The sequence below is a fragment of the Bison bison genome, unplaced genomic scaffold (assembly GCF_000754665.1).
Source record: "Bison bison bison isolate TAMUID 2011002044 unplaced genomic scaffold, Bison_UMD1.0 scf7180017863950, whole genome shotgun sequence".
Taxonomy (NCBI): Eukaryota; Metazoa; Chordata; class Mammalia; order Artiodactyla; family Bovidae; genus Bison; species Bison bison.
This window is the reverse complement of record NW_011494522.1, coordinates 1,771,574-1,785,734: the sequence shown is the minus strand read 5'-3', so window position 1 is coordinate 1,785,734 and position 14,161 is coordinate 1,771,574. Positions and strand designations below refer to the sequence as shown.

General features: G+C 35.5%; 1 protein-coding gene across 4 annotated transcripts in view; it reads right to left on the bottom strand.

Moving 5' to 3' along the window:
* NAV3 (neuron navigator 3) overlaps positions 1-14,161 on the bottom strand; it is an 898,556-nt gene that overhangs the window by 370,681 nt on the left and 513,714 nt on the right. For 2 of the 4 annotated variants that reach the window (XM_010833876.1, XM_010833879.1), the window contains exon 1: positions 10,398-11,281. The exons of 1 other annotated variant lie outside the window; for it this stretch is intronic. In XM_010833876.1, the coding sequence (XP_010832178.1) occupies positions 10,398-10,640 (243 nt within the window). In that variant the 5' untranslated portion in view covers positions 10,641-11,281. Of the gene's footprint in view, positions 1-10,397; positions 11,282-14,161 lie in introns of those variants that run through there. One more of the 4 variants, XM_010833877.1, reaches the window with a different exon arrangement.

Genomic DNA, 14,161 nt, shown 5'->3' with positions numbered 1-14,161 from the left:
AAAGAAGAAATAATAACTGATTTTGTCTGTGGTTTATAAATTGTTATCAGAGAGAGACAGAGAGGGAGATTGAAAAGTAAGGACTTAAGGGTCATATAGACCTCGGTTGACATTCCTGCTCTATTTTGACACCTCTCTGAGCTCAGTTTCTACATATATTTAATTGTAATAATAATAAATTGGGTATAGCATCCAGCATGTGGTAGGTACTCAGAAAGTATAAATAATTATCATTAGTTTTAACTGGTACTTGCTGCCAAATTCACAAATTATCATTTCTAAATAAACTGGAAATTTTTGTTTGAATTAAAATACTTCACAGAATGTTGTGTTTTGTTGATAATTAGTATGTTAATTCAAAAAGCTATAGCTTATTTCACTAGACTTGTCCCTCTTCCATTACTCTTGAGAGGGTTATTTTAGACAAAAGTTTGCTCCATTACATACTCCTAAACTTCTGTATTTCCAAACTCTCTTTTTACTGGATATTTCCATATTTTATCCTCATCTTTCTAATATATGGACTTAATCATGTCTCTTTGATATCCTCCCCCTATCCTCTACAGAATAAGTACAAATTACTTATTGAGCATTTAATGTCACCTTCCCATTGCCTCATCTCAACTACATCTCTCTTATCCATGTTTTAGGATTGCTGAATAGTCTATAGTTTTCTAACCACAGCACAGTATTTCATACCTTGGTAGATGCTATTCTACCTAAAATGTTCCTTATTCTGTATTTATTTGGCTAAACAAATTCAGTCTTCAAAACATAGTTGAAATGTTACTTTACTCATACATGGAAATTAATCACCATTTCCTTTGTTCTGCTAATAATACTTAATATTGCTAATCTTTATACTAAAGTATTACGTATTTTAGAGTATTATAATAGGTAATAAGTTGACCACCAACTATGTATGGTGACACACAGTTTATAGGCAATAAATATCTCATTTATTCTTCAGAGCAATTTTATGTGGTTAGTTTATATTATTGTCTCCATTTTACAGATGAAGAAGCTGAGGCTTAAGTATTAATTGACTTGCCAGGGTCACTTCATTAGTGAATATTAGAGTATTCTAAATTGACAATGGTGGTCAGCAGATGTTAAATGGTACAAACAGGATGAAAATAAGAAGTAAATGTGAGCCAAGAAAAGATGTCTTTTTAAAAGCCATTAGTAACTTCTCAGAAAACAAAAGTCAGAAATCAAGAAAAGTAAAGCAAATGTAAAGCTTGGAATAGTGGCAATAAACACAAACTACTCTTTAAAGAAATGTATCTGCAAATAATAATCATTAAATATTAAATGTTAAAATTAATGAATATACTTAACATTTACAAGATTAATAATAATAGTGGTTATTATTATTATATCGTAAAGACCTGAGCATTTTCAGAAGCTGATTCTAAAGCAGTGCTTCTTAACTGATTTTGACTTCACCTTCCCCACAGGCACATTTCACAACATCTGGAGACATTTCTGGTTGTCATAACTGGAGGATCATACTAGCATGCAGTAGATAAAGGCCTAAATTATGCTAAATGTCCCATGATAGTAAGACTGCTCCCCTGCATCACAGAATCATCAGGTCCAAAATGTGATGAGTTTGAAAAATACTGGTCCAAAAAAATCCACTGAAGAGAAAGATTGAATAAAAAGAGAAATGTGATAACGGATAGGACAAAAATCACGAAGAAGAATAAAAGGAGTATATAATAAAACTATTACCCTTAGAAAAACTTTATCAAGAACTGCTGTCCTCGGTTCTCTTTTATTTTTTACAGATACAGAGATTGAAGTCGAGAGAGTTTAAATAACTTATCCTTTCAAAATCTATCAGAAGTTTAATTCAAATCTTTGAGCTCCTAATTTGATGTTCTTTTATCTATGCCAGCTAGTATTTTAAGTTCAAGATTGAGGGTAATTCCTGGAGACATGATAGCATAAATATCAACTATAGAGCAATTATTTTATTTACAAATTAATGACATACCTATTGATTGTATGTTTCCATAAACAATATATTAAGCACCTTCATTTTTATTACAGGAAAGAAAAAACGTCTATAGCACTGGAAAGGAAGAAGCTAAGAAGAATGCATTTAGCTAACTGGCATCAAGTATTCACTCAATAGTGACAACTGCAGAACAATTTAAAAGTTGTATGAGATTTTGAATTACATTTAATCACATATGTTTAAAACATTACATATAATTCTTTAAAGACTTTGTAAAGTACAAACTAAAATAATGAATTATGGTATTACACTGTCACATTTCTATAAATTGTTACTCAAGGGAAAGAAATGCATGCTACTGAAAATCTGAGTCTTCAGCCAGTAGAGAAAAAGTTAAACTTCAGAGATCATTACAATATTCTTTATACTATTGCTGTCACAAAGACAAAAACAATTAAAGCAACTATTAATGGCTTCACTATAAAACTTGGAGCATGAGCTATAACAAGAAAAATAAATGATCTTGTTTCTTTAAATACAAATAATTAAATGTGCAAGCACAGCAGAACTAGGCAAAGCAGGGGTAACCATCTAGAGAACAGAGGGCTGACCTATGCAGCCGTGGGCCTGGCCAGCCCTGCAAGTGGTGCCGAGTGAGCGAGCCAACAGGAGTGTCCACAGTCCTCAGCAACCAGGCATCCTTGCCATGAAGGAAACAGCTGGAGACCAGGGACCGCCCTCTACTCTACTGACATCTGCTGCTATGTATTTCTATCATGGGGTTTCTTTTATTTACCAATATTTTTGTTTCAAACAATTTGATGGAGACCATGTGTCAACTTAATTGTCTTCTGATCATTCCAGGCACTTGGTCATACCAGTGCAACTCACTAGCAATGCTGGTGGGCTGCAGTCCATGGGGTCGCTGAGCGTTGGAGACGACTGGGCGACTTCACTTTCATTTTTCACTTTCATGCATTGGAGAAGGAAATGGCAACCCACTCCAGTGTTCTTGCTTGGAGAATCCCAGGGATGGGGGAGCCTGGTGGGCTGCCATCTATGGGGTCACATAGAGTCGGACACAACTGAAGTGACTTAGCAGCAGCAGCAGCAATGCTAATTAAATACTTAAACCGTACCAATACATATAGAAATTAATACAGCCAATAGCCTTTCTTCTCTTCCCCTGGCACCACAAGGAGTCCTCCTTGTTGAAATGTTGTTTACTGGTAAGAACAGCATCTTCTGAAACCACACAGTCTTAGTCTGAATCCATATTCTGCCACATTGAGATACTGGTAAGCAATTTAATCTCAGTTTCAGTTTATTCATCTGTACAATGGGGATAATAACAGAACTTATATCATAAAGCTATTGCAAGGACCGAATGGAATACTCCATGAAGTGCTCAGTCCAATAAATGGCATCTAGCAAGTCTCTGTAAGCATTAGTTAATATTAGTCCCTTTCCACTCTGATTTCTCTGAAATCTCATTGACGGTGTAATTTTGTCTCATTTTTACATAAGAAGAGACTCCTTCATTGTCTACCAAATGCCTCTATCTGCCTACATCTATAATCGGATCCCCTAAACTTTCTTTTCATTAATAGTCTGCTCAAATTATAATGGCTTTCCAACTTGGTATTCCTCTGTGAAATCCTCTCCTCAAAAGAATGCTTTTTTCTCCTCTACATGGGCATCTTATCTGCCCATTAAATTCCAACTACTTGATGATGAAGTATTTTTTGAATGTTCCAGCCAAATAGGATTTCTATCAAATGTAAAATCTGACAAAATAACTGCCCTCTTTATCAATATTATCCATATATTTTCTTGTCTATGTCACAATTTCTGTTTTTTGTTTTTTTTTTTTTTAATATACAATTTAATGCTTCTGAGCGTCTTCTGTTTTCAAAGCATTAGCTTTGGGACTATAGGAACAAAATAGTAAGAAGTGATCTCTGCTTTGACTGTTCTTGCAACTAACAGGGTAAGAATATTAATCAAACCTCCACTCTATCATGTACAAGTACTTTCTTTATATCTCCACAACTGAATGTAAACTTTCCTTCCTTTTAACCTGCACAACAATTTATTTATTCTTTTCTTTGACTTTGGAAGTAAGTGTTTTAAAAAAAGGTAAAATTTGGAGAAAAAAGTATGAATAGAATATTGAAAGTATATCATGAAGAGAGAATAAAATGTAAAGGCAAAAAAAAAAGTCACTGCAGAGACAAATCTAGATTCAAATTCTGGATTTTGACACTGGTACTTAACTGTTTGATCCCATGCTGGTTTCCCACTCTTATCTAGGCCTCAGTTTAATCCTCTGTAAATGTGGATACAATGCCATCTTTAAAACACTGGGAGACTAAAATGAGAAATTTCCTATAAAGTACAAGATCAGTTAAGTTCTGTTCAGTCACACAGTTGTGTCTGACTCTTTGTGATCCCATGGACTGCAGCACACCAGGCCTCCCTGTCCATCATCAACTCTCGGAGTTTACTCAAACTCATGTCCATTGAATTGGTGATGCCATCCAACATCTCATCTTGCCCTTCTCCTCCCTCCTTCAATCTTCCCCAACATCAGGGTCTTTTCAAATGAGTCAGTTCTTCGCATCAGGTGGTCAAAGTATTGGAGTTTCAGCTTTAGCATCAGTCCTTCCAATGAATATTCAGGACTGATTTCCTCTAGTATGGACTGGTTGGATCTCCTTGCTGTCCAGGGGACTCTCAAGAGTCTTTTCCAACACCACAGTTCAAAAGCATCAATTCTTCGGTGCTCAGCTTTCTTTATAGTCCAACTCTCAAATCCATGTATGACTACTGGAAAAACGATAGCTTTGAATATATGGACCTTTGTTGGGAAAGCAATGACTCTGCGTTTTAATATGCTGTCTAGGTTGGTCATAACTTTTCTTCCAAGGAGCAACTGTCTTTTAATTTCATGGCTACAGTCACATATGCAGTGTTTTTGGAGCCCCACAAAATAAAGTCTGACACTGTTTCCACTGTTTCCCCATCTATTTCCCATGAAGTGTTGGGACCAGATGTCATGATCTTATTTTTCTGAATGTTGAGTTTTAAGCCAATTTTTTCCCTCTCCTCTTTCACATTCATCAAGAGGCTTTTTAGTTCTTCTTCACTTTCTGCCATAAGGGTGGTGTCATCTGCATATCTGAGGTTATTGATATTTCTCCCAGCAATCTTGATTCCAGTTTGTGCTTCTTCCAGCCCAGCGTTTCTCATGATGTACTCTGCATATAAGCTAAAAAAGCAGGGTGACAATATACAGCCTTGACGTACTCCTTTTCCTAATTGGAACCAGTCTGTTGTTCCATGTCCATTTCCAACTGTTGCTTCCTGACCTGCATACAGATTTCTCAAGAGGCAGGTCAGATGGTCGGGTATTCCCATCTCTTTCAGAATTTTCCACAGTTTGTTGTGATCCACACAGTCAAAGGCTTTGGCATAGTCAATAAAGCAGAAATAGATGTTTTTCTGGAACTCTCTTGCTTTTTTGATGATCCAGTGAATGTTGGCAATTTGATCTCTGGTTCCTCTGCCTTTTTGAAATCCACCTTGAACATCAGGAAGTTCACAGTTCACATACTGTTGAAGCCTGGCTTGGAGAATTTTGAGCATTACTTTACTAGCATGTGAGATGAGTGCAATTGTGCGGTAGTTTGAGCATTTTTGGCATCGCCTTTCTTTGGAATTGGAATGAAAAACTGGCCTTTTCCAGTCTTGTGGCCACTGCTGAGTTTTCCAAATTTGCTGGCATATTGAGTGCAGCACTTTCACAGCATCATCTTTTAGGATTTGAAATAGCTCAACTGGAATTCCATCACCTCCACTAGCTTTATTCAGTGATACTTCCAAAGGCCCACTGACTTCTCATTCCGGGATGTGTGGCTCTAGCTGAGTGATCACACCATTGTGATTACAAAGTACAAGGTAGATGCTCAAAAAATTATTTTCTATAATAATATTTAAAAAAAACTTTAGTTTGCATATGTAATCTAAGAAAGAAGGGGTCAACAAGCCATGTGTGAAAGAAACTAAAAATGAGAATAGAAGTAATATGTAGGTGACAGATCAAGTGGAAAGGAGGCTGGGCATTTAAAAGTGAAGGCCAGTTTACAGTGGTAGATTGTTTAAGGAACTTTCATGAACAGGGATGTCTAATACTTAATCACACGCTATTTGCTGAAGCATGACAATGTATAATACTCTTCCTTAACCTTAATCTCCAGATTCTTAAGTATGATCTCCTAACCAAAGTGACTCTCTTTCTCATTTGGGTGAACACCTAGGAAGAAAAGAAAAGCAAATCCATATGAGGAAAGACACTAGAAAGTTCAAGAAAAGTTGAAAATCAGAACAAAAGGTAGACAGAAAAAAAGTATAAATCCTTGAAATATCATGGTGGAATATGAAATTGGGACATGAAATCTGTAATTAAAGCTATTTATTTTGTAAGACCACAATGAGCTATCACCTCACACCTGTCAGAATGACAATCATCAAAATGAACACAAATAACAAATGCTGGCAAGGATATGAAGAAAAGGGAACCCTTTTACTCTGTTGGTAGGAATGTAAATTGTGGAAATCTGTATTGAGGTTTCTCAAAAAACTAAAAACAAAATTACCGTATGTTCCAGCAATTCCACTCTTGGAAAATCTCCCAAGCTCACATTTATAAAGACACATGCACACCGATGTTCATAGAGCATTGTTTACAATAGCAAGATATGGAAGCAACCTGAGTGTCCATCAATAGATGAGTGGACAATGAAAATGCAGTGTACACACACACACACACACACACACACTACTCCGCCATAAAAAGAGTAGAATTTTGCCATCTGCAGCAACATGGATGTACTTGGAGGTCATTATGCTAAGGAAATAAGTCAGACAAAGACAAATATCCTATGGTATGACTTGTATGTAGAATCTAAAAAGCACACTGAGCCAGTGAGTAAAACAAAAAAGAAGCAGACACAGACATAGAGAATAAACTCGCGATTACCAGTGGGCCCAGGAAGGTAGAGAGTATCAGTAGGTATGGTATAGGTATGGGCTTCCCAGTGTTGCTAGGAAGAACCCACCTGTCAACGCAGGAGACATAAGAGATGCAGGTTGCATCCCTGGGTGGGGAAGATCCCCTGGAGAAGGAAATGGCAACCCACTCCAGTATTCTTGCCTGGAGAATCCCATGGACCTAGGAGCTCAGTGGGCTACAGTCCATGGGGTTGCAAAGAGTTGGACATGACTGAAAGTGACTTGGTACTTTAGTACACTTAGCACAGGTATAATACAGTAAGAAATACAAACTATTAGGTATAAGATAAGCTATAAGGATATATTGCACAACATGAGAAAAATAGTCAATATTTTATAATAATTGTAAATGGAGTATAATCTTTAAAAGTTGTAAATCACTATATTGTACACCTGTAACATATAGTATTGTATAGAAACTATACTTCAATTAAAAAAAAGAAAAAAAAAAAGGACAGGGAGTCTAATTTGACTGAAAAAGGTTGGGACAAGCAAGCATGAGAAAAAGAGTAGCCAGATGGAGCGAAGATAGAAGTGACACCAATCGGAGGACTGAAATATAAGACAGGAGAAGTAACTAAAGTCTTTTTTTTTTTTTAATCAGAATGGTAAATGTTTTGAATAGATGTGATAGAGAATCCCTGGGGAAGGGACCAATTTGGAATTATTACAATAACTGACAGAAAACTTAACAAAGGTCAAGCTTGTGCATAAAGGGATCAATGAAGATGTGTGTAAGGGGATAAATACAAGCTGCAGTACAGAAGCAAAATTTCCAATTTCTAGCAAATTATGGAACATGGAATAGCAATGTTTATTATCAGAAGTTAGACTAGGAAATCAAGATTAGATGCCTGGAATGTTGGCATGTACACTAATAAAAAACAAGAATAGGAGAAGGGAGTACTGGATTGAAGATCCGTTTCTGACACTGTCATATCCAGATTTGTTTTCTCTCACCAAACTGTGAGGCTGTTCAGTACAAGGACTGGCCAAATACTCCACATAAATGTTTCTTAATGATAGTCATCTATCGTGGGTACTATCCATGGTCTCTTTTCCTTAGAAATAGAACCCATAATTTTTAGTTGGGCACACGGTTGCTTAGAATAAACTTTACATTTTCCAGTCTCTACTACAACTAGATAAGGCCTTGGAACTACAAAATAGGCCAAATGGATGTGGAAGAATCCTTAATGAAATAGGACATGTATTTTTAATTGAGTGAAAGTCAGTTATCCACTCAAGACTGAGACATGGATACCAAAATGGTGATGAACAAAAAAGAGACAGCTTGGATCCCTGACAATTTGGTGAAGTCCCCCTGCCAGTCATGGAGTACTTACTTCCAGATAGCCTTTAAATGAAAGAGAAAGAAACCCCTATTTGAATTCTGCTATTGTTGAGTTTTTTTTAAAACAATTTGTAGCCACATCTAATTTTCTCTAATACAGCTACCTTGATCATGTTTGCTGTTTTCTTCAGTTCAATTTTTTCAAAGGTTTATGTAAGTCTTTATTCTTTCCTAACATTTAGAAATATTCTGGAATGCTGACCAGGCATTCTTTACATTTGATTGAAAATTTTTTAATCTGATAAGTGACATGGTAAAAACATCCTTATAAACACAACATTACTTACCACAGAGTCTTATTGGAATATCAGATGTATGACTGATATGTTCACTAACCAAAGAGACCAACCAAAATTCTCTTGTGAACAGTACTTACAGTGGTCGAGTCTTAGGCCAAGACCATTTATCAAAGTACAAGTTGGACTAAACCTGCAGAGATTATAGCCACGGTCAGGGGAGAAAAGTGGTTTCTCTTCCATCTAGATCAGACAAGCCATTGTGGGCACACGGAATTTTAGAAGAGAATGACATCCATTTGCTTTTAATTATTTTCATAAAGTTAAATATTTTTTTAGTCTTTTTTGGTAGTTTACACTTCCCTACTTTCACCTTGAAATGCTTATTTTGGGCTGAGAACACTAAGCCTGAAATTAATTACTTTCTTTTAACTGATTTTTGTTGGGTAGAAGATGTTGTCCTAAAACATAAAAGGAATAATTGTAGAACTAGAAGTACTTTAAAAATCATTCATTCTAAGCCATATGTTTTACAGGCGGATGATCCAAAGAGACTCATGAACATAACTAAATCTTTCTCAGCGTAACTGTCTTTTCATTCAGTGATTCATTCATTCATGAGTTAATCCATTCAATGACTATTTAATTGTTAGGCATAAAGGGATTGAGGAGAGGAAACTGTAACAGAGAATACAGTCCTGGGCTGTATATATTTTCAGTTTAGTGGGGATAGAAATAAATTATCCAGATAATTAAAACTCAATATAGATCAAGATGTTGCAATCATTGCTACAGATAAAGAACAACAGGAGATGGAGGGACAGGAAAGGTAATTAGCAGAGACTTTATGAAGAAAGTCGCACTTCGCTGTACCTGAGAAGATAGAACAAGTGAGGATAGAATGGACATTTCAGACAAAAGGGTGACTTTCTTTTTAACTTGTACAGCTGATTTCTGTACAAAGACTTTTTCTTAAATTATTTTTAACATACATTTGGGTGGGAGAGTAAAATCAACTCATCCCAAAGGAGTCAGAGATGAGAGAGGTAACTTTGTAAAGCTGGACATCCTAAGTTAATGCTGCATTAAAAAGTGATGCAAGGTATAAAGGAATTCCTGCGAAGTTCACCAACTAAAGAGTCCTGTTACCCTTCAGCATCTAGAGAAAACGAGTGTAGTATGGTTTAAAACCCAAGAGCTACTGTTCACAAATGTCATAAATTAAATGACTGAAAAAGATGTCAGTAATGAGTAAAACCAGGGTTTCAATTTACAAGTGAAAACCCAGACAAATGTGCAGTATCAAGGAAAATCATATTTCCTTTTCTTCTATATTGTAATGAATTAAGCAGGCTAGGATTCACATATCCAGTCAGAAAGTGTATAAAATGCAAATGATTTAGAGAAAAGTGATGGTGTCTGTATGACTTTTCACAAATAAATCTTATTTTTACTTCATAATGTATATGAAAAATAGCTTCCCTTTACCTCATACTTGTGATCAATTATGATTTTCAGTAAGAGAGATATCTAGGATTTCACAAGGCACTTCATCAATAAGTAGTTCTGATAACACAGGCATATTCAGAGAAGTCTGTTCATCACTTTTACAACAACTGTACATAGGCCTTTTGACTATACAAACTGTTTAACTCTTTTACACCCATATTCCTCTGCTGCTCCCCAATTCACAACATGCTTTATATTCTACCTAACAGGAAATTTGCATTTCAGCTTTAAAGTCTGCAGGTAACCTTTAGTCACTAACCTTGCTGTCTTCTGTCTCCTTAGCTTTTCCTTGGAGGGGTTTCTTCTCTTCAGATTCACAGTTTGATTTGAAGGTGAGCTGACAAGAAAGCATTGAGCTCTCTAATTCAGTTAGTTCCAGAGGTCTCGAAGAAGAGCGTTGTGGCCCCGTGGTGCCAAGACTTGGTATCAGAAGAGCAGTGTGAACAGGCTTTGACCCAACAGCTGGCTGCCTTAGTTTTGAGGCAACCCCAAGTACAGGCATGGCTTCTATAAAAGTATCTTCTTGCTGCCAAAGAAAATGCTTCTAACCTCAGTCTGGTAGACTCCAACTTTAGTATTTCCAGAACAAATACTTTAAACAAAACTAGCAGTCATCGTGATTTAAAAAAAAAAAAACAAAAAACAAAAACTAATAATATAACTTGCAGGAAGAGGCAAAACTCCCCTTCATCTTCAGTTAAGTTTCTTTCTTGCTGGCTTGAATTCTCATGTTTTCATTCTCTCATATATTCATTCTCTCTCCTCTGTTCAGTGCGTCACTGCCCATGTAATATTAAATACTCCTTTGGGGAGGAAACTTTTCTTGAAGGTAACTGCTACAGAGCTCTTTCTCTAGGATTAAAGAGCTCCTAGATTTACTCTTTCTTCTCACTAGAGCAGTCTGAGTCTGAGCATTGCGAGTGAAAAAGAACAAAAGCAAAACCCTTCAGTCCAACTGTCAAAGCAGCCAAGAGATCACAATAGTAGAAGGACAGGCATTCTTCCTGACTTCAGAAATAATCAGCCTATATTCTCTTTTTAAAGAAAATTGTATTTCCCCCAGCTTTAAACAAAAAAAAAAAAAGAAAAGAAAAAAAGAATGGACCCGATTAATGGCCAAAACAAACAGCTGTTGGAAGAACTTTTAGCCCGGAAACAATCTCAGCAATGAAGCTGTTTGTCTGATTTCCAGCTATTTTTCACTACTGACAGCCATGAACCATGGTGTTCATTCTGTTTCATCCCATGAAATCAGGTTAAATTCATGCAATTGCAGCAAAAACTGCTAAATCACTCAGCAGATCATGACTGCCTAGGTTATGAAAACATAGTATATACAAAGAGCAAGATACCAGATATACAGTAATCATTTTAAAATTTAATAATGGTGATACTAATAATATTTAGAGCTAATACATATGGGAAATATACTACATAGTGCTTACTAGGCAAGCACTTCACACATTATCACACTTAACCAATGGGATAACTCAAGAATAGGCGCGTGTATTTTCTCCACTTCCGAGAAAGGCTAACTCAGATTCATTTAAGTAATTTGATGAAAATCATGCAGTTAAAAAGTGAAAGAGCCTATACTATTTAAAGAGTAACTTTAAAAACTGAGAAACAATTTAAAATAAAACTATTATTCAAGCTCATTAAATCTAACTTAAAATTCTAAACTTCTAAAAAGTGTCCACTGATGTTTTAAATGGCTATGAAAAATAATGCTTCTATCCATAAAATGATTTTAATTATCAGATCAAGTTTCATTTCTGGTAAAAGCAGACCAGGATCTGTAATAAAAGCAAGGGGTATGTTTTTAAGAAAGCATCTGATGTAGCATACTGTCTTTAAAGTAGTTGGATTTATTTTTTTTTATTTGTATAATACCTTTATTGATATATAATTCACATGTTATACAATTCATTCATTTAAAATGTAAATTCAATAACTTTTAGTCTGTTCATAGAGGTATGAAACTATTACCACAATCGATTTTAGAACATTTTCAAGATTTAGATAATGGGTCCCCAGAGAAATTCCCCCACTATTTAGCAAATCCATACTTATATGATGGTCTTGAGATTTCAATAGAAAATGTATACCTAATAACAGGAATTTATTTGATTGTATATCCCTTACGTTGAAGAATTCTGTAAGACATTCACAGATTTTGTTTTAAAAATTTATTTATGTTATAATTATCAACTATATTAAGATTTAGTAATATTCTAAGTAAAGGTCCATAGAAAAATGAATGAACATTTAGTATTCTTTCAAGAACTGGTGGCAAATATGAGAATCATAATCAGTATTGTAGAAAACATCTCTCTATAGTGAAGGAATGATTTTATTTGTCTCCTGTTTCCAAGTCTAAAATTATTATGTACTTTTAATCCAATTTAAACTTGAATTTAATCCAAGAACTAAAGTACTTTTTTTTTTGTTCTTTTGATATAAGTATAGAAGAAATTCACATACAAGTTAGAAACCTTGCAAACTTAAAAAGCATCCCAAGTGGGCTTTACACAATGGGATAATAAGAAACAAAGATAACACTAGTAGTCATAAAGAAATAGTTACTTTACTGTACATTTCTAGTGCAAGTCCATTACTGTACATTTATAGACCACTGAACACACTGTCTCTTCCAGAGACTATGAGAAGATACTGCAAACCAGGAGATGTTCAAGTTCCTAAATCAGGTTTTAAATTCTGTGAGAAGATACATGCACCCTGCAATCTTCGCATTGCAGACAAAACGGCATACCTAAAATAATAGTACTGGGGGTGGGAAATCAGGTTCTGGGAAGGCCATTCAAAACATAAGCGACTTTGAGAGCGGATCACTAATAAAAAATAATACCAGTACTCCTCCGGAAGATAATTAGGACCACCCAGGCAAGCAGTCAAGCTCAGGGTTAAAAACAAAACAAACAAATAACATATTGAACAGAAGCACTGGAGACATTTTAATTAGAATTGGTAGGAAAAAAATCTAGTTGAAAGGCAAACTTTTGAGTCAAAGGTTTGCCACTGAAACGGGCATATGGGGCAGTACAATTGGCAAATATTTAAAAGTCACACAAGACAGGAGGCCCTGAATAAGGGACTTACTCTTTAAACTGTCTTAAAATTGAGCCAAAAGGGCACCTGTTGAGTGGACAGTATTAAAGCTGAGGATATCTTTTCCTACCCAAGGCTATAATTCTAGCTTGTCTTATCCCTCGATCTAGAATGTATGACATATAAAGCTACATTATATCAACATAATTCTGTTTACCAACTGTAAGTAAGCTAATTGGTATTTCAGAAATGTGCTGGAGGAGAACACACTCTATTTCCTGATACAAGCAAATTGAAAACCAATGTTCACATGCAAAAGGTTATCTTTCATTTTGAAGTATCTTTTGCTTATTACACAGTATCATTTCACTAGGACAGAAATATAGAATTGACGATAGTCACTGCTGATAGCCTAGGAAATTACATCAACCACTAAGTACAATAAAAACAAGCTAACTTATTACAGAGAATTTACTGTGTGCCAGGTACCGTCATCCATTTCATCCTAAAAAGAACATTACCTTTGAATAGGAGACAAAGGTGCTGAGAAGTAATGAACTTAAAGTCAGAGAAAATGGGGTTTCTCAAACTGGATTCGACAAACTACCACCAGGAGTGCTCGCTAAAAATACAGATTCTCAAATTCGTCCCAAATCTACTAAATAAGAATCATGAGGGAGAAGTTCATGAATTGAATTTAATAAATTGATTCTCTTATCTTACATTTTATTTATTTTTTTATTTAACTTTAGAATATTGTATTGGTTTTGCCATATATCAAAATGAATCCGCCACAGGTATACATGTGTTCCCCATCCTGAACCCTCCTTCCTCCTCCCTCCCCATACCATTCCTCTGAGTCGTCCCAGTGCACCAGCCCCAAGCATCCAGTATCGTGCATCAAACCTGGACTGGCAACTCGTTTCATACATGATATTTTACATGTTTCAATGC